Source organism: Bos indicus x Bos taurus, chromosome 19, assembly GCF_003369695.1.
Source record: "Bos indicus x Bos taurus breed Angus x Brahman F1 hybrid chromosome 19, Bos_hybrid_MaternalHap_v2.0, whole genome shotgun sequence".
NCBI classification, from domain to species: domain Eukaryota; kingdom Metazoa; phylum Chordata; class Mammalia; order Artiodactyla; family Bovidae; genus Bos; species Bos indicus x Bos taurus.
In genome coordinates, this window is record NC_040094.1 from 15772177 (window position 1) to 15794262 (window position 22086).

The 22086-nt window shown below is 38.6% G+C and overlaps 1 protein-coding gene across 3 annotated transcripts in view; it reads right to left on the reverse strand.

The window, feature by feature from the left end:
- AP2B1 (adaptor related protein complex 2 subunit beta 1) overlaps window positions 1-22086 on the reverse strand; it is a 109613-nt gene that overhangs the window by 69044 nt on the left and 18483 nt on the right. For all 3 annotated transcript variants that reach the window (XM_027519391.1, XM_027519389.1, XM_027519390.1), the window contains exons 5-9: window positions 21829-22074; window positions 9242-9432; window positions 6976-7197; window positions 6326-6446; window positions 6101-6196 (exon numbers count right to left, since the gene is read on the reverse strand). In XM_027519391.1, the coding sequence (XP_027375192.1) occupies window positions 6101-6196; window positions 6326-6446; window positions 6976-7197; window positions 9242-9432; window positions 21829-22074 (876 nt within the window). The remainder of the gene's footprint in view (window positions 1-6100; window positions 6197-6325; window positions 6447-6975; window positions 7198-9241; window positions 9433-21828; window positions 22075-22086) is intronic.

Below are 22086 nucleotides of genomic sequence, written 5' to 3' on the forward strand. Positions count from 1 at the left end.
GGACTGATTTTTCATATATTATATACTATGATGGGTAATTCCATTATATGCCTCCTGATAAGATGCAACACGAAGCACACAGCATGACATAAGAGGGATCCTTACCAAAAACAATGAACATGAATATTACCAAACCTCTAGATTTAACTGTCTAAAGGGGATGAAGGAATGAGATAAACATCACTAAAATACAACCAGCCAAATCTAGACTCTGGAGAATTCTACAAGCCTGTTGATCTAGTTTCTTCAATAAATGGCACCCAAATAAATAAGCAAAGACTTAAGAGACATATTAACCAAATTCAATGTGTAGTTCTTTTGAGATTTTGATTTGAACAAGGCAACTGTATTTAGACACAATTATGGAAAATTGAACATGGACTGGACATTTAATGAGATTAAGAATTAGTGTTAGTTGAGTACAGTAGGACTTTGTAGAGGACTTATTAAATATATACACTGGACTACTCTAGTAAGACCGTATCTGAGATATGCATTAAAATACAACAGTAACCCACTTCCTTGAAAGAGAAGGGAGAGGAAGTAGATCAGTTGGAAACAGCAATGTATTGATATTTATTAAAGACAGATGGAGGGTACATGAGAGCTCATAAATCAATTTTACTTTAGTGCATGCCTAAAAATTTCAAAACATTCCAAGTAATATAATGAAAGCAAAACTGCATCTTGAGGTTATGTATATAAGGTCATATATATGATGATTCTGTATTCTTCTATGTAGTTTTTCCATTTTTGAATTACATCTTAATTCATTTTCAACTAGTAATTCCTGTGCTATTATTACAAGAGCAAAACAGTTGGGAAATTGAAATAAAGAAAACAAAAAAAATTATAAGTGGTAAACACCAAGGAATGGAAGATGAGAAAGTAGGAAATTTTAAATATAAAGTCATGATAAATTATAAAGCATGTAAGGGCTAAATTATCAAGTTAGACAGTACAAATAAACTGCTCAGCATAGGACTTGATAAAAAGTGAACATTTACTAAGCCTTAGTTTTAATATTATAATAAAGATAAAGGCTATCTCCCAGGATGCATCAACATTCAAAAATATTTATGTCTAGGATAGCAATTTTCAAGCAAATTGTCACCTCACTTATGTTGCTTTTGATACAATTTTTAAAACTACCATTAAAGTAGTATGGCAGGCATTTCCCCGGTGGTCCAGTAGTTGAAGAATCTGCTTTCCAATGCAGGGGATGCGGGTTCAATCCCTGGTAGGGGAACTAAGATGCCACATGCCAAAGGGCAACTAAGCCTGCGTGCCGTAACTTCTGCGCTTTCATGTCACAACTAAGATCTGATGCAGCCAAAAAAAAAAAAAAAAGCGGTATGGCAGAGGAACAAAAGTAAATATCCAGTCGCTGTACATAAAAAATAAGTCCAGAAACAAAGGCATTCAGACATATACAATTTGGTATATGATTTTAAAAAAAGGCAACTTTCATAGCTGTAAGGAAAGGATCAAATGTTCTGGTGTTTGATCCCCATACTCTTTATCTTTAACCAAACCATTTCCATGAAAGTAGAAAATAATGGTGAATTTTATATACCTTTGAGGTGAACCATAAATTTCTGGGTGTGCCACTGAAGATATTATTGAGAGAAAATGGACAGAACTCACAAGGAAGTGCGAACTTCCATACATCAAGCTGAGGAAAGAAGTGAAGCAAAAGGCGAGGGAAAGATACATGCAACTGAAAGCAGACTTCCAGGGAACAGCGAGGAGAGATAAGAAGGCTTCAATGAACAATGCGATCAGAGGAAAACAAAAGAATGGTTAGGACTAGCGATCTCTTCAAGAAAATTGGAGATTCAAGGGAACTTACAATTATGTCCACGTCACCTCGGGGAGGGAAGAACAGGCATAGGAGAAAGCACTGTTCTACTTTTAACTTCTATTATTTAATGATTTGATGGAGTAAATACATGTTTTTTGTTTGTGTAGGACATAAGTTAGTACCTTATCTTGACCTACACAAATCAGAAATGATTCTGATTGTACTAGAGCTTGTACTCCACAACAAGAAGCCACTGCAACGAGAAGCCCAAGTACCCTAAATACAGAGTGGCCACTACTCACTGCAACTAGAGAAAGCCTACACACAGCAACAAAGACCCACTGCAGCCAAAAGTAAAGGCAAGGAAACGAGAAACACCTTAATCTCAACTTAGCGACTTCAGATCAGTTCAGTTGTTGCTGAGTCGTGTCCGAATCTTTGTGACCCCATGGACCACAGCACGCCAGGCTTCCCTGTCCATCACCAACTCCCAGAGCTTGCTCAAACTCATGTCCATGAAGTAGGTGATGCCATCCAACCATCTCATCCTCTGTCATCCCCTTTTCCTCCTGCCTTCAATCTTTCCCAACATCAGGGTCTTTTCCAAGGACTCAGTTCTTCACATCAGGTGGCCAAAGTATTGGAGCTTCAACTTCAGCATCAATCCTTCCAATGAATATTCAGGACTGATTTCTTTTAGGATGGACTGGTTGGATCTCCTTGCAGTCCAAGGGACTCTCAAGAGTCTTTTCCGACACCACAGTTCAAAAGCATCAATTCTTCGGCGCTCAGCTTTCTTTATAGTCCAACTTTCATATCCATACACGACTACTGGAAAAACCATAGCCTTGACTAGACGGACCTTTGTTGGCAAAGTAATCTCTCTGCTTTTTAATATGCTGTCTAGGTTGGTCATTGCTTTTCTTCCAAGAAGCAAGTCTTTTAATTTCATGGCTGCAGTTACCATCTGCAGCGATTTTGGAGCCCCAAAAATAAAGTCTGTCACTGTTTCCATTGCTTCCCCATCTATCTGCCATGAAGTAATGGGACCAGTTCCAATAATCTTAGTTTTCTGAATGTTGAGTTTTAAGCCAACTTTTTCACTCTCCTCTTTCACTTTCAAGAGGCTCTTTAGTGCTTCACTTTCTGCCATAAGGGTGGTGTCTTAATGACTTAGTGACAATCTCTCACAAACAAAATCAAACAAATAAATAAATCTCTCTCAAACAAAATTATTTTATTTATAAGAAAAGGAGGGCCAGTATTTATTTCCTCCTTAAAGAAACAAGTGTATACTGTTAAATATATACAGCTATGATTTGTCAATCATACCTCAATAAAACTGGGAGAAGGGTCAGGTATGAAGTAAAATCTATTAAAAAGGCAATTAAACAAAAAAGTATAAACAAAAAGCATTAAAAAAAAAACAGTACTATGAGATTTCTTTTTCAGTGCTCTTTACTGACTCAACAACTTATGCTTTCCTTTAACCTAAACAACTTAATATGACAAAAATAGTTTTTTCACCTCAGGCTACTTAAAGCAACAGAGAGACATCTGTACCTACAGTCTTGATTAAAAAAAAACAAAACACTCCAACTCTTAACAATACCCAAAGTTTACAATAGGCCCTGTTCTCTTAGCTAAGCACCAAACCAAAATTCTTTTTTTCTCATCTGTCATATCCTTGAAACCAGCTACACATTAAAAAACGGTCAGGCGCCCTGAGAGGAAGCAGCAGCTCAGTTTGTAAGTTACAGAGAAAGTCTATTACAATTGTGTTGCTGGTTCTTGCCCTTGTCCCACAGATAGGCCAGTTAAAAACAAGCAGTCATGACCTCTCCTGCCCCAGGAACTGTGTCTGGACTAGGCAACTCTCCAACTAATAACTTTCATGATTGCAACAGTTCTAAAGTTCTCAAGCAAATCCAAGTAACTTGAGATAAGGGAACTCCTAGTAAGAGGCAGGATTCTTGAAGGTTGATCTTAAGCTTCCAGAGGAAGTTCATTCCTCACACACTCTCATATTCCCACCAGGGCATCTTGAGTCAAAGGAAGAAGTAAGAGCCACCAGAAGCTCATCTCTTTCAGAAAATGATGGACAACTTTCCCGTTAGTTACAGTAAACAGTACTAACAGCCTCTAAGAATCTAGAGGCTTTAAGAACACTTTCCAGTAATTCCAGGGATTAAAAAAAAAAAAACTCTTTTTACTTTGGAATGAGACTTCTTAGAGAGCAACGTCAGAGAGGTTAATAAGGCAATGACATTCAGGAAGTGAAAAGCACAAAATGACTCTTCTGCCATCAGAAAAGTTCTGAAAATTGTCTATATTAGTACCATAAGTAGGCGGCTATTGCTCAGTGAGAAAAGAAAAAAGACAAAAGTTAAGTATGTGAAGTGTGGTGGTAAAAAAAAAAAAAAGATGGAACACACCAAGATCCAATGAACAGACTTTTCCATTTCTCAGATGGAACAATAGAAGCATGTGTATTAAATATCTGAAGACTCTGAACTGGCAGAACCAGGAGTAGAAACCAGGATGAATTAACTTCTTGTTATAACAACTAGTCTACTAAATGACTTATCAGGGGTAACTATATGAAATAGCACCGACAAAAATAAAAATAAGGAAGGCCAATTAGGAACTTGGCTTTCAGAGATACTTTTCACTGACACAGCATCTGTTTCCTTCTGATCCTATGAAGCACTGGTTGTACTGTACAAATTATTTTAGAACTATCCTTGTGAAATCATATGGTCCAATCTGACTCAAAGCATTGCACACAGTCCAGTAGTAAGAACAAATATGGAACTCTGAATCTACAATATCACTGTGAACAGAAGCCATCATTAATTTCAACAAATTTCTGAGTGAGGAAAAATAAATGGAGGACTGACGAAGCAGAGTAATGTAAGTTGCAATCCTTAATATCTACAGGAAGATTTCAACCAGGCTAGAAAAAATCTGCCCTCTAAGACCACAGAGACACTCTTCCAGAGGACTTAACAAGTAACAATCAACTCCCTGTCCTAAAGCAGAAACTTGCTAGTCAACAGCCCTATCTACATGCACAGAAATCCTGACAACTCTCCTGTTATCTCAATCTTAATATAAGTGGGCAGCCGTTTACTATATACATGGTACGTGTGTGCTAAGTCACTTCAGTTATATCTGACTCTGTGCGACTCTGGACTGTAGCCCACCAGGCTCCTCTGTCCATGGGATTCTCAAGGCAAGACTACTGGAGTTGGTTGCCATGGCCTCCTCCAGGGGATTTTCCCAACAGGGATCGAACCTGCGTCTCTTACATCTCCTGCATTAGTAGACTGGTTCTTTACTACTAGCACCAACTTATGCATCTTAATTAAAAAACCATATATAGACATGCAACCATCACTGTAAAATATTCAAGATAATTAAATTCAAACTGTAGAAACAAAACCAAAACTATAATTCACATCCCCAGAGATTTAGGAAACTATTGCAACCACAAAAAAAGAATGCTGTGAAAAAGTACTAAAAAAAAAAAAAAAGAAAGAAAAAGTACTGACAACAAGAAAGAGCAATGAAGGGAGGCTGTACAGAAAAATGGTTGTGCAGAAAATAAGAAAGCAGCCAGTCAGACTGGAACAAGCACTTGAAAGACAGAGGACTGGAACACAGAAGGGCCTAGAAAAGGAAAAGTTCTATAAACTTGATATTATGCTTGAAAAACTGGAAGAAGATAGGAGTGCAATGAAGACATAATGAAATTTTAAAAAAAAAGGCCATTATAAACTTCAGGAAAAAAACCAAGTCTCTATAAGAAAATACAATCATTTGTATTGTGTAGTTTCTACTTATTTATAGGCATAATATGCATAATAAGTTTTGTAAGACTCTAGTTGATAGAACAAGAAATAAAGGTATCTCAACTTACAAAGATAATATAGGAACAAAAACCTCATGATGTTACTACACAGGAGAACAGAAGGGGAGAAACAGGAGTGATGGAGTATATGAACTAATCTATCTCATAACAGAAAAAGTTAATAGACAATGTCTACAAATGGCAAATCAATAAATAAAAGCGTAAGAATAATAGAGATATGGAAGTTATTAAAATAACTGTAACTATGAACAGAGTTATAAACGATTCCCTTAGGAAAGAAAGAGATCAGGGATAGCTGCTTTTCATTAAAAATTCCTGAATATTTTAACAATGTGCTTTATTAGTCTGATAAACTTAAAAATGTATTTTAAGGAAAGAGTAAAGAGAATACCCAGAATTCTATACTACCAAGGAACACTCACCTCCACCTTGATGGCACACCGCCCAATGGCTCGCACAGCTTTGCGCACAAAGTCAACATCCACCTCTGTGGCATACTCTTTCAGTTCAGCCAGAACCTGTTAAAAACCCATGAAGTGAACAACCATTAAGGATTCTCTGACAGTTTTCAGGTCTTGGTATTTCTGAAGATCAGCTCTTAAGATCTAAATTACTAGATCTTAACTTGAATCTACTTTAAGTCTGACCTGAGCAATGTTGGCTTGGGATGCCAAACGAATCATGATGTCCAACTTCTCTAGTTTCACATAGATGGGATCATTGTACTTCACAAAGAAAACTTTTATTTCCTGCTTCAAGATTTCAGGCCTGTGATGTACAGAAATACAGGTAAGGAAAGTGAGGTATATATTAATGTATCTTTCTGAGTCTGCATTAATACCCAACCTGTGCTTCTATCCTCTCCATCCACATACCCCAATCAGGAAAAAAAAACTCAGAATCTTCCTCTACACCCCTCTAACCAGATCTGTTTAGCAGACTATTTTTATGCTTTTTAAGGGGTAAAGTATATACTGCCAAGAACAATCAGTGGAAACAACCTGATCTAAACTATGGCCTGAACCATATTAAACAGATACTAGCTAGCATACTAACAAGTCCTTTAGAAAAGAAACTAAATTATAAAGCAATATCAGGCATTCACTGTATTCATTCACTGTAGGAACACTCTAAAATCAACTGTCAGCCTCCTGACCCTGGGCAAGTTGCTCTACCATAAAATATTTTTATTTCTACACATTAAACAAAGCTTAACACAGTCCTTTTAAATACTGATATCATTAAGCTTAATTCAAAATTACAAACACTTTAATCATCAATTCATTTTTTTCCCAACCTTTTCTGAACAATTAGGTTGATGTTCCTCAGGGCGACGTACTGCACCTCTGGCTCCCCAGACAGCAAAGTGACAAGTGGAGGGGCCAACTTCTTCAGCAGCATATTGTAGTAGTCAGACTCCTTGGGTAGCAACTCTAAAAATTTCATTAGGACTTTTACTGCTGAAAGCACCACTGCTGAGTTGGCATGAGATAACCGGGGAGTTACCCGCTCACAGATGCTGAGGGCAGAAAATGAAAATTAGTATCTTAAATTACAATTTCTGTGCTCAATCCAATCTATAAGGTAATGCTGTCAGAGGTCTCATGGCCCAAGTATCAAGAAATTAGAGAATCAGTTAGAAAAGTCAAAACTCCATGCGTAGGTAAATTTGGGATTCAACACTGCAGACGCCTCATTCCCAGCAAACTACAGGCAGAGCAGGGATACGAGAAGACTTCAGGAAACCAGCAATAGGGACGTTCAAACTGGAAGGAAAATAGCCAATACCCCAAACACTTGAAGCTCACACCATTTACCTTCCTGTTTTATAGTTCTTTCTGTCTCCCCATATTATGTAAGGGCTCCCTGCCTCATAGCCCATTTCTCCTCAACCTATAGGAAGTCAAATTAAGCATTCTGAGAGTTATTTCACAATGAAAGATATCAACCAACTGTGACTGAAGTTTCATTATAAGATGCAGGAGGAGATGGACTGACAGGGAAAACTACCCAACCTGTTGTCTTCAGGATAATAAGGGAATCTTGAAGAGGGTTTTTGGTTGTTAACAACAATCAAATCTTGGAGAGGATTTTTGATTTTTTAACAACAATACCACTGCAATATTCACCCAACCTCATCCCCTTCTCCTCCTCCCAGTCACCTATACTTAAATGTCTCATAAAATATAGGATATTAAATTATCTGTTGAGGGTTCTCCAGAAATTAACCTAATTTTGATAGCTCTTGGGCAACATGGTTGGCTAGCTGACTCAGTTAAGGATACAAGATTAAGTGAAGCTATATTTTTCTCCCTTCTTCCTGTATCTACTCAGCAGACTTCCTGTCCTTCTTTAGGTCTTTTATACAAATGCCATCTTCTCAAGGAGGCCTTCCCTAACCACCCAATATTTCTTAGATCTCTCCCTTACTTTATTTTTCTCGTTAGCACTTATCATCATCTGACCTATTATATGTTGGATTATATACACATATTATATATATATTTCTGCTCTATGCCTCAGAATAGATTTTCCATAAGAGCTATGATTTTAGTCTGTCCAGTGCTGTATTCTCAGAGCCCAGAACAATGGCTGGCACATAGCATGGGCTCAAAAAAAAAACATTTGCTGAGTGAGTAAGTGTGACACGTGAATGACCAAGAGAAAATAAAATTGTATGTAAAGTTCTTTCCAGGAGACACCTGTACTTTCAGTGATGGAAAGAAACTATCAGGGTGAGTTTTGGTTAAATCCAGAAGGAACGATTTCCCAGACAAATGAAGAACATTTATATTATAGCAGCTTGAGCTTCAGCCAGGCAAGGAAGGTTACTTACTACCTACCACAGTTAAAATGAGCCAACAATTCTTCAGAATTACTTTGCCAGAATCACAGTGCCTATATGCACAAAATGCTCAGTAAAAATTGATACAACTCCAATTCTGTACACCAAAATATATGTATGTGTACATGAAATTTAGCATTCAGTATCTGCTAGCCAAAAAAAAACCTGCCATACTGAAGTGGTAGAGAGCTAAGCAGAACAATTCAGGTGTGCCTTTCAAATGTTCTCCAAATATGTAATTTCCATACCTAATGGAAGACATCATACATACTGCAGGCTCCAATCCACTTTCTCTAGTACTAAATTACAGGTATAAGACAACTCACTAACTAGTACCAAGCCACATACTAAGTATCTTAAAGAATGAGAATGGTCACTACAATGAAAGACACTCACAAACCTTTGCCAAGTGGCTAAGAACTGCTGTATGGGAGATGTGAGAAGGTGATAAGGGCGATTTTTGCAGACTGTTTTAAGTGTGCTGCTCAGAAAAGAAATGACAGATACACATCTCCTCTTAGTAAGAACTATTTTTGCACGGCTTACTCTGCTACCTAAATTCCTAATTAGAGAAAATACCACAGGGATAGCAATATCTATCCCATAAGTCACTGTTTTCCTTATTCCTAACATAACAGACCCTTATTCTAATACAGACACAACAGAACTTACTGAACCAGGCAGGACTCCTAGATGCTACCCAGAGAAACAGACTGACCTCTGAGCCTCCCGGTCATCTTTAGGATTGTAATTAGATAAGCAGTCCAGGATGAAAATCTGGCCCCATTCGGTGCACTCATTCAGGGCTGTCAGTAGCTTATTAATGTTCTGTGGATTCAGATCGAGTAAGTTGCTGTTGGGGTGAGATTCACTGATTTCAGATAGTGCTGCTACAGCATTAGCCACCACCTGGGAAAAGAAGCAGATATGACCTTGATTTGTCAGGAACAGTACAACCATTTCTCTGAATCACTTCATAGATCTTAATTCATAACTGTTCCTGAACATTTTACCTAGTCATATACAAACAGGTAAACTGCTTTCAAAACAACTATTATACCACTACCTTGTGGTCGGGCAACCCAGAATTAAAACAATTCACATATCAGCAGAGAGTCACTCATGGTTTACTATTAAAACATTAATTTCAATAGTACTCAAACCATCAATAAAACTAAGACAAATGAACAGCTATAAAAGCAGTCAAGTTTAGAGACTTCCCTGGCAGTCCAATGGTTAGTCCACACTTCCAATGCAAGGGGCATGGGTTTAATCCCTGTTGGGGAACTAAGATTCTGCATGCCTCGTGGCCAAAAAAAAAAAAGGCAGTGAATTTTAATTTTGAAAAATACATTAGGCAACAGAAAGAAGAATCTAGGCCAAATAATTTTATGGGTGTATGGCAGATAGGGAGGTGATTAGCTCAGTTCAGACTCTGTGTCCAACTCTTTGTGACCCCGTGGACTGCAGCACGCCAGGCCTCCCTGTCCATCACCAACTCCCAGAGCTTGTTCAAACTCATGTTCATTGAGTCGGTGATGCCATCCAACCATCTCTTCCTCTGTCATTCCCCTGCTCCTCCCGCCTTCAACCTTTCCCAGCATCAGGGTCTTTTCCAAGGAGTCAGTTCTTCACATCAGGTGGCCAAAGTATTGGAGTTTCAGCTTCAACATCAGTCCCTGCAATGAATATTCTGGACTGATTTCCTTTAGGATTGACTGGTTTGATCTCCTTGCATCAAGAGACTCTCAAGAGTCTTCCCCAACACCACAGTTCAAAAGCATCAATTCTTTGGTGCTCAGCTTTCTTCATAGTCCAACTCCCCTTAAGTGTCAGAATAAGCAAGTGTGACCCTGAAACCCTAGTTCACTGTAACATGATTTGGGAAAGCACATAAACTCTGTGAAGTTCCATTTCCTCAACTAAAAACTAGAGATAATTTAATCCACCTCAGAGATGAGCTTTAGTTTGAGGATAAAATCAGATGACATATAAGTGCTTTCTACAAAGATTTAAGCAAAGTTAAGGTGGTAACGGCATGTGGGATCTTAAGTTTCCCGGCCAGGGATTGAACCCACGTCCCTTGCATTGGAAACGAGGCATTTAACCACTGGACCACCAGGGAAGTCCGAAGCTATTGATTTTAATATCCACGTCACTTGAGTAGTCTGCAGATTATCCCAGCATTTTACCTAGAAGATTAAATTCTAGAGAATATGATTTTTTAAATCAAATAATACACTTCTGACAGTACCCATTATTATGTAAAAGTTAATGATGCCACAAACAGAAATCACCTTCAGCTATAATCTAGTAACCAGGTCAAAAAATTCCAAGATTAAAAAAGCCAATGGTTCACTTGGTAAGTATGGTTATGGATATAATATTTTCTTGTTTTTAAAACAAACCATGAAGGATTATCTAGTTCACCTATCACATGGCAGCATGCATGAGGTTCTTTTCTGACAATTTTTGTTTACCAACCACACCATTAAGCAAAGGCTTTCATGAAAATTAAAAAGCATGCAGAATGAAATAATAATCTCCATCATCTCAGTGCTTTACATGCAAGGAAAAGACATATTTTCCCCGTATAATAAGCCTGATATATTGGCTGACAGGATAAAGGATCAAAATGTCACACTGGAAGACCAAATACTTGTTTTCCTTTCTTGCTGTCAACACATGCCCACTCTTGACCAGTTAGTCCAAAACAAATGTCCTGTCACTGACTTTCTGCCAGTTTCCTTTTCTTGTCAAAAATACTTAAATATAAGGTCTGTTAACAGGAAACGTAAAAGAAAAGGGGAGAATTGGAGGAATTACAAAAAGCAATGGAGAGCAAAGAGAACAGAAGGATACTGAACAGGATGAACAATTTAGAATTCCTCTGCTATCATCATACATAATTGGAAATTAAACCAAGTATATAATGCAGCTAATGAAGTGTATGGTCTGGTGGTAAAATAGGCTACTTTCACTTATCACATTAAAATAAGAAAATAAAGAGGGAAAACTAAACCTGACTAAAAGATCCAGAGATCAGATTACAGGATTATGTTTAGAAAGTCTGCACTGGGAAAAGAGGTCATTGCCAAATGCTCACGGAGCCAATGGCTGACCAGAGGAGATACACCGCAATAACAAAACTCTGATGCTGGGAAAAGAATGAGGGCGGGAGGAGGAGGGGACGACAGAGGATGAGATGGTTGGATGGCATCACCGACTCAATGGACATGAGTTTGGGTAAACTCCGGAAGTTGGTGATGGACAGGGAGGCCTGGCATGCTGCGTTTCATTGGGTCACAGGGAGTTGGACACGACTGAGCGACTAAACTGAACAAAACTGTACTGCTGTTCCTCTAAATCCCTTCTATTCTATTAATACCTTTCCATTTTCATCTCCTAATCTTCACATTCACACTGCTAGATTTTTAGAAACATACTGAGGTGGATCCATAAAGGGTTGCTTAGAGTTCTCCTGGTCAGTAAGCCACGCTCCTCTTACTCTAATAAAAACTTAAAAATGAGCTAGTCACACTGAATCTCAAGGAGGCAAACATTAACTTCAAGACAGTATAGCAGGATTATATAGGACAACTCACTTGTCCTTGCTCTACGCTACAAAGGAACACATCCCATAACATAAAAAAAAAACAACTGTTTTTAGTTCACCTTACCTCCCCCAATTACAGTCAATTCTGTTCTTTGGGAGACCAACTAAACATCTCACCTCCTATCTCACCTCCATCCCCGTAGACCTAATGTAATATGTATCCTTTATAGACACTAAACACAAATATAATCATACATGCAAAAGCATGCACACACATGTATGTATATAAATAAAATCACACTCAATACTAAACAAATCTTTCTCTGCCCTAACGATACACTTCCCTTCAATTTGACAGCTCCACGTGAACCCCTGAAGTCTGCTGAATTCTTTTTAAAATTAGCAACTTGTGTTTTGATTTACCTTATACTATACCTAATAGAATTGGATAAAGAAATAAAAGACAGCAATAGCTAAAATTTACTCAACACTTACTATGCCATTTACCCTCATGCAACTCTAATGTAGTTGCTATCAAAATCTACCTATTATAGATAAGGAAACAGGTTTTAAAAATGAATTTATAAATAGAGTTAGAGAAACTCAGTGACTTGCTTAATCAACACAGCCCAAAGAGAGAAAATGCTTGAATATGAACGCATGGCCCATATCTGATGATGGAGATTATTATTTCACTCTTCATGCTTTTTAATTTTCATAAAAGCCTTTGCTTAATGGTGTGGTTGGTAAACAAAAATTGTCAGAAAAGAACCTCTGCCAACTACATTTATATAAGTCCCAAGAGCTGTGAAAGAAAAATCAAAGTTGGGCAGGATGATATAATCAAAACATTATTTCCTGGCAGATTTATACAGGGAGAAAAAGGTATTCTCTTACTTTACATATTTCAGAGATAATCACATCCTAGCAGCACTTAACGGCAAGATTTACCATCTGGCTATGAAACCTGATTTATAAGCTACCCCTATCGTATACACAGAAATTCTAAGGGCATACATTTGACCTCACTTTTTCTTTTTTAAAAAGTAGCAAGCTGGAGTGGTGGATATGAGTAAAATAAAAATGATCCCGTAAAGAAAAAAAGAATGCTAGAAGGAAATCTAGATACTCACTGGGAGTGGAGTATCACAGATAGAGGTTTTTTCAGGAGGAATCTCTCACACATTTCCTTGTCCCTTTGAATGATTTCTCTAATTTCACTCACTTTCCTGGTTCCAGAACCCAAGAAAGACGGCACTTCTCGGTACAGTGACTTCCTCCTGTTAACTAAATTACTATTTAAAAGACTTTCATTCCTAGCTATGACCTTCAAGGTCACACTCTGAAAAAAACGCTTTAATTCTCATATTCAATTTACAATCCTTTTGGCTGCTGCCCCTTGAAGACCTGAATTGAAAGCAGTAGAATAGCTAAGCAAATCTATTATAATGAAATGTACAGGTGATTTGTATATTTTTATCCTCCTGAAAATCACCAGCAGTTCAAAACCTCACTTTCTTCTTTATGGAGTTGCCTGAAATAACATGTTCAAGTACAAGGCATTTATTCTAAACAGGTTTCAGACATTATCATCTCCAAGGATATGACTATATGCTGCTGCTGCTGCTAAGTCGCTTCAGTCGTGTCTGACTCTGTGCGACCCCAGAGACAGCAGCCCACCAGGCTCCCCCATCCCTGGGATTCTCCAGGCAAGAACACTGGAGTGGGTTGCCATTTCCTTCTCCAATGCATGAAAGTGAAAAGTGAAAGTGAAGTCACTCAGTCGTGTCTGACTCTTAGCGACCCCATGGACTGCAGCCTACCAGGCTCCTCCACCCATGGGATTTTCCAGGCAAGAACACTGGAGTGGGTTACCATTGCCTTCTCCATATGACTATATGGTACCAGCTAATTTTACAGCTCATGCTTTAATCCAAAGACACTGTCCAGACTGTCAACTAATAATACGCTGATTATATGACATTCTAATGTTCTGTTTTCCCCTCTTCTCCAGAATGAGAAAGTTGAATGAATACACTTACCTAGTAGAGTCAACACATCCTATTATGGCAACAAAGTCTGAATACATAGTAACAAGAAAGATTAAAAAATTAGACTCAGTGAAACTCAGTACTTACTTGAGTAGCTTAAGATGTGTTCTGATGAAATGTAAATAAGCACAAAGCCAAAACACTACAAATAAATGTCTACATATGTCCAAGAGGCACTCCTAAGAGTTAAAAGGCAGAGAGTTACTTGGTCCACAGGCCCTAAAATCACACAAATGAATGCTGCAACATGGACAAAACAAAAAGTTCATTATCACACCAGTTATCTCCTCTTTTTGAGAATAAGTAATCCTCTGCCAAATTAGAGCCTGAGATCATTTTAAAAGGGACACTAAGAAATGAACAAGCTGGGATCTTCTGGTACAAACTGAATTACAATATAAAACAGATCCAGTTTTCCGGAAGCTGCCAACAAAAACTTCTCTAGTTATATCTTTGAACAATTCTTTTAAGAGTAACTCTGCAATGGTGTGTTAACTAATATTGTAGATAGACTTAAGCTTCCATTTGTAGATATGCTGCCCTCAGAACTCCCTAAAAAATAATGTCTGGCTTTAAATAATGTATACAAAAAAAATTTTAATAAAATTGCCACTGAAATATTAACCTTTCTAAAATCATTAAAAACCAACATCACGATTGCTATACAGTAAGGAAAAGTTTGTTTTATTAAGGGCTTACTCTATATCAGATTGATGGTAAAGTGCTTTGCAAGCCTTCTGTCCTTTATCTTTCACAATGATCCTATGATAGAAACACTGTGTATAATCTCCATTCTGTAGATGACGCTACTGAGATGTTCGGGAAGACCATCAAGCTAAGAAAGGCAGACCAGGATACAAACCCAAGTCTGAATGATTCCAGAGCCTGAGTTTTAACCCCCACGCTATAATACTGGGAAAGGAAAAAAAAATCATTTCACAGTCACAAAGCACTTTTCTGTTTTGAGATACCTTGGTAAACAGTGAGTCAACTCTTATCCAAAGTAAGTGGGGAGCGCTACTGAAGGTACTAGGCTCTGAGAACTCTAAGGACTCAAAGGAGCCACTTCCAGAGAAGGCAAGAGCTTAGGGACATCTGTGAAATGGCTGTCTCATTTTCATGTCATTTCAAATGTCATCTTTAGCAATACAAAACATTTTTCATCACTGTTCTAAGCACTTTACATGTTCTAATTCAATTAATTCTCACAAGTCTATGAAGTAAATTCTATTATCCTCCTCCTACAAGGGCTGAGTTGTACCTCCCCAAAATTCACATTTGAAGATTTGAAGTCCTAACCTCCAGAAACCTCACGTGACTGTGTTTGGGGATCGGGTCTTTAGAGAGGAAATTAAGTTAAAATGAGGTCATTACAGGGGACCTTAATCCAATATAACTGGCGTCATTATAAGAAGAATAAATTTGAATAGCCACCTAAGGAGGGAGGATCATATGAAGAGAAGGAAGATGCCCATCTACGGGCCAGGAAGAGAGGCCTCAGGAGAAGAAACTAAGCCTACTGACACCAGAACTGGGAGAAAATAAACTTACGCTATTTAAGCTGAAACAAAAAAAGTGAGTCAACTCTTTATAAGAGGAAGTGATTGAATGCAATTTGGTATGCTGAATTGAATGCTGCAATAGCAAAACGACATCTGTTTTGAAACAGGTGAAATAAAGTCTGCACTTCAGTTTATAATAATGTACCAAAGTTAATTTCTTAGTTTTGACAAAGGTACCATAATTATATTTTAATATTGAGTAAACCTGTGTGAAGACAAGCATATGAGAAGTTTCTGTATGGTTTTTGAAACTTTAAGTCTAAAAATCTACCCCAAAAAATGAGATTAAAAAAAAACACAAACCCTAAGTTAGAAATAATTTCTAAAATAAAAACTATTATGATTAAAATCTCTAAGGTAAGAATACACATAAAAAGATCTTCACAAAGTTTATCTTTTAAAGGAAAACAAAAATCGTTTCCTTCCTCTGTAAATAAAGACAGAAAAGCACTAGATCAACCAGTGGGCAGGCACGCTTCTAACTAGGCAGCTGCCATGATTCCACTTAACTCAACCACATACATCACTTACCAGGGGCATCCAGACAAAGACTGAACATGTTACCTGCTACATCACTCCTACCCACTGCCCACCACACATACTGATACTCTCCCACATGCCTAAAATTTGACCAGCTCTGAAACTCCTCCATGGACACTGGGCATGAAGAGCATTACACATTTCAAATTTCACTTCTATATAATATTCTAAGTTTATAACTCTATTAGTCTAGGGATAATAAGTAGTAATATAATTAAAGTACTAAATTGAGGTTATTAATAAACAATTTTACACAGCCCACAAGGACAACAAATATATTCTGACAAAAATCCTTCTTAAATTTGCAAAGTGATCTAGAGACACTTGAGTTTTTCATTATTTACCATCTAAGACTGACAGCAAACCTCCACAAACTAATGGCCTAAATAAAAATTACATTAATTAGAAAGCATGTCAGGTTTATTCCTCAAGAATAGCTGCTGTTCATAAGAAGGAATGAATCTGAGTCAGTTCTAGTGAGGTGATCAACCTAGACCCTTATATAGAGAGAAGTAAATCAAAAAGAGAAAAACAAATATCGTATATTAATGCATATATATGAAATCTAGAAAACTGGTACTGATGTACCCCTTTGCAGGGTGGAAATAGAGACTCAGCCATAGAGATCAGACTCATGGACACAGCAGGGGAAAAAGAGGGTGGGACAAACTCAGAGAACAGCACTGAAATATGTACATTACCATATGTAAAACAGATAGCGAAGGGGAAGCTGCTGTAGCACAAGTGCTCCGCGTGGTGCTCTGTGACGACATAAGAGGGGTGGGATGGGGGGGAGGAAGATGGGGGGGAGGCGGGAGGGAGGTTCAAGAGGGAGGGGACATGTGTATACCTACGGTTGATTGATGCTGATGTTTGGCAGAAACCAACACAACACTGTAAAGCAATTATCCTCCAATTAAAAATAAATAAATTTTTAAAAATTTCCCCAGAATAGCAGCTACTGTTTATTAAGCATTTACTGTTAGGCATTATTTAAATTTTTAAATAAATTATTCCTTCATGTTCAAAATAATCCAGTAAAACAGGCATTATTACCTGCTTTTATTTTTATTTTTCCAGATGAGGACACTGAAGCTCATTTTAAATAACAGGCTCAAGGCCACGCTTCTAGTAAGCAGCCACGCCAGGACGCCAAGCAGCAAATTTTCCCAACCTTAGCACCACTGATGTTTTGGGATGGATAATTCTTGGCTGCAGAAGACTCCCTGTGCACTGCAGGATGTTTAACATATCCCTGAACCCTACTTCCCAGATGTCAGTAGCAATCTTCCCATCAGCTGTGACACCCAAAAGTGTTTCCCGACATGGCCGCATACCCTCAGGGAGAATACCGCTACCAGTTGAGAACCACTGTCATAACTTCACATGGCTTCTAACTGCTGGCTAGCACATGGTTAAAATACATACTTTTTCTAAGAAGAAAAGTGCTACTTTTCATAAGAGAGCTTTCCAGAATAAGTTTAAATTAAAAGAAGCTGAGGAAAAAAAAAAAAAAGGAGCTGGCAGTTTAACTAGAGCCTTTGCTAAAGGCCACACTGGGGCCAAGTTCTGAGAGCATGCTGCTTGTGCAGAAAAACCCTCAACAAATGAAAAACGTGACTCTGGGGGTGTTGCTGTTTTAACTAATCCAGTAGTTTGTACTTTGGCTGAGAGAACAGAGCAATGGAAGAGGGACATTCCCGGGGCAGTTCTCAGAGTGATGACAGAACTGAGAAGGCTTCCAAGACAAGATCAAAGGGGCTAAGGCACGGAGCCAAAGGATTCAGGAGACCTAAATTCACAAACAAAAAGCAAAGCACATGTGGTGGGGCTGTCCAGGGAAGTCTCGGGGAGCAGATTCCAATGTAAACATTAACAGAAATTGGAATATCTCAAAATGCCTCTGAGAGAGAAAAGAAAAATTGCAGTAAGAGGGAAAATCCTAATCTGTGGATAAAAAGCTAGAGAAAAGTCACTATCACCCAAAAGTGTATCTTTCTTGCAAATATCAATTTACGGAGACCGGAACTTTCAAAATTCTGATATGTGTGAAGAAATCATGGGAGTTATCCTCCTCTTGCAGGAAAGTGCTTCCTCATTCTAAGTACACACTTACTTTCAACAAAATGGACTAATAAAGTTGGCCTTTAAAGATAAGCTTAGCTCTAATTCCTCAGAAAAGGTCTTACCATATGAATCTGTACAGATATCAAAGGGATCAGTACCTTTTAAATTAACATTGTAATGGAAATTCCCTGGAGGTCTAGTGGTTTGGACTCCATGCTCTCACTACCAAGAGCCAGTGTTCAATCCCTGGTTAGGGAACTAAGTACACGGTGATGGTATAGTGATGCGCTTAGCTACCTTCCTGGTCAGGGAACTAAGATCCACAAGCAAGGCTCCGTCCACCAAAAAAGTAATCAGATTTTAATTGACATTTCACCCTCTGATTTCAAAGTCATTTCTCCAGATGTTCTGGTGCCTTCACATCTAGGATGCCCTTCTAAAGTGAGCTATAAGAAAACTACTCAGGTAGAACCACGAAGCATCAATTCCTTCTGCAAGTGGTTCTGATGGTTGCTGGTGCAGTGCTGCCACCATGTGGGGCAACTTCTGAAAAAGTAGAACAAAATTCTCCCTCAAGAGCAGTAAAACTGGACTCATACCTATCATGAGAATAAAAGGGTTCAGAGGATTTCCTTATTAGAACAGTCGTCAGATAATTAAGGCCTTTATTTGTTCAAAATTTTAACCATTTTCAGAAAACCAAACAGTCCTAAATATATATGTGCATATATATATTTAAATTATATCATGTATATACATACCCACGGAGGCAGTAACCACTGATGGGTACTAGGGCTCAGAACCAGGTTAGAATTCTGGCCACAGTACCACTAGCTGAGTGACGCTGGGATTATTCTTTAGCTTCTCCAAGTGAGAGTCCCTTGGACTACAAGGAGATCCAACCAGTCCATCCTAAAGGAGACCAGTCCTGGGTGTTCATTGGTAGGACTGATGTTGAAGCTGAAACTGCAGTACTTTGGCCACCTGATGTGAAGAACTGACTCATTTGAAAAGACCCTGATGCTGGGAAAGACTGAGGGCAGGAGAAGGGGACCACAGAGGATGAGATGGTTGGACAGCATAACCAACTCAATGGACATGGGTTTGGGTGGATTCCAAGAGTTGGTGACGGACAGGGAGACCTGGTGTGCTGCAGTTCATGGGGTAGCAAAGAGTCGGACACAACTGAGTGACTGAACTGAAGTATACACTACTTGATCGCTATCACAGAATAAACTCTAATTCAGAATAACTTCTAGTTCAGAAGATAGGAGAACTACTTAGGCGTGCTGCAGTTCATGGGGTAGCAAAGAGTCGGACATGACTGAGTGACTGAACTGAAGTATACACTACTTGATCACTATCACAGAATAACCTCTAATTCAGAATAACTTCTAGTTCAGAAGATAGGAGAACTACTTAAAAAACCTTAAGTAAAAGCACCTATCACTATGCCTGACATAGAATGCACTTTCATCTTTTTAAAATTACTCATTTATTGGCTGCCCTGGGTCTTCTGTTGCTGCGCACGAGGGCTGCGAGTGGAGTGGGGGCTACTCTCTAGTTGCAGTGCACGTAGTCGTGGTGGCTTGTCTTATTGCGGAGCACAGGCTCTGGGCGTGAGGGCTCAGTTGTGGCGCAATGGCTTAGTTGCTCCGCAGCAAATGGGATTTTCTCAGACAAGATATCGAACTCCTGCATTGCTAGGCAGATTCCCAACCGCTGGACCATCCGAGAAGCCTCTCTTTCTTTCTTAATGGTATAAGGAAGGTCATCATTAGCCTTAGGACCTTCTCAGATGTTTGATTTATTATACCTTCCATTCCACCACTAGATACTGGAATTTACTTCACATTCTTACACTCATTCATTTCTTATCAGCAAAATTTGACCCAACTGATAAAAAGGAGAACCAGCAGTCTAAAAACAGCAATACTTCTGGCAAAAAAAAACAGGACATACAGTTTAGATGAAAAGTATGGGTTCAAGAACAAAAGCAGGCATGTGAATATATATGTGTTTATCTCTTAGTCCAAGCTTTTCGGTTCTTCACTAAAATAACAAGAATGAAGAGCTCAAACAAATGATTTAAATGTTTGCAAAATAAGGCCAAGGAGATCCAATCAGTTCATCGTAAAGAAAATCAGTCCAGAATATTCACTGGAAGGACAGATGCTGAAGCTGAAACTCCAGTACTATGGCCAAAGTATTGGCCTGATGTGAAGAACTGACTTATTTGAAAAGACCCTGATGCTGGGAAAGATTGAAGGGAGGAGGAGAAGGGAACAGAGGATGAGATGGTTGGATGGCATCACCAACTCAGTGAACATGAGTTTGAGTAAACTCCGGGAGTTGGTGATGGACAGGGAGGCCTGGCATGCTGTGATTCATGGAGTCACAAAGAGTCAGACACGACTGAGCGACTGAACTGAGAATAAGGCGGGAGAGAGGTATTCCACTCTCAAGCTTGCGCAGGTAGAGTGGGGACCTGAAAATGAATGCCTCCTTAAATTCTGCCTCCTGGGCACCTTCTTAACAAGATGTTCAAGAAAGGAAATAAGAAAAACTTCCTATTTAGAGGGCAGCACGGTCCAACAATTTAATAATCCCTAATGCTACCCTGGGATTTCTTTGGAAGGAATTATGCTAAAGCTGAAACTCCAGTACTTTGGCCACCTCATGCGAAGAGTTGACTCATTGGAAAAGACTCTGATGCTGGGAGGGATTGGGGGCAGGAGAAGGGGACGACAGAGGATGAGATGGCTGGATGGCATCACTGACTCGATGGACGTGAGTCTCAGTGAACTCCGGGAGTTGGTGATGGACAGGGAGGCCTGGCGTGCTGTGATTCATGGGGTCGCCAAGAGTTGGACACGACTGAGCGACTGATCTGATCTGATCTGAATGCTAAACACCTGTTCTAGGAAAATCTTCAAGATACAGTAAAACGTAAGGCATTCCTGAAACAGTTTCTCACAATTCTATTAAGTAGCCTTAAATTTTCTCTAAAAGTTTTCTCAAAGATACTTGTGAAAATCTCCTCAAATCATCTTGATTTGTTGTATAAAAACAGGTTAAGATTATTAAAAGTTATTATTAATTATAATGACACATTAAATTCAAATAGAGACCCATTCATGTGTGACATCTTTAAGTTACCCATATATAAGTAGGGGGTAGGAGAAGAAAACAGGTAAAACAGACTAGCATGTATTAATAATTATTGAACCTGGTAATGGTAACTGAGTTTATTTTATTTACTCATTTAGTAACTCTAATTTTGAAGATGTTTGAAAATTCCTATAATGAAAAGTATAAATAAATAAATGGCATATATATACTATTTGTATATTAGGACTTGGTTTTCCGCTCAGTAGGGTATGAGACAGACAATATTTGGGTCCCATGGAAATCATGCTTCACATAGCTAACCTATGGCTCAATGTCCCAAAGATTTATTTTAAACATGCTTTTTAAAAGAGACCCATTTTAAATACTGCTCTCTCATAAAAAAGTGTAAACACATTACCATTGGATTTGAATCTGCTATGAGATCCCGCAGAGAATCCAGAAATCCCTGATCTTCCACCATCTGGGCATTGATGTCATGGAGTTTTGCCACGCAGACTGCTGCTGTCTTCCGGACGTAGGGATCTTCATCCTTTAAGCACTTGCGGAGGGGCTCACAGAGATACTCTGTAATCTTGTCCACCCGGATGCACCCCATGGTTCTGACTGCCAAAGCTCGAATCAGAGGATTGGGATCTTCACAATCCTAAAGACAACA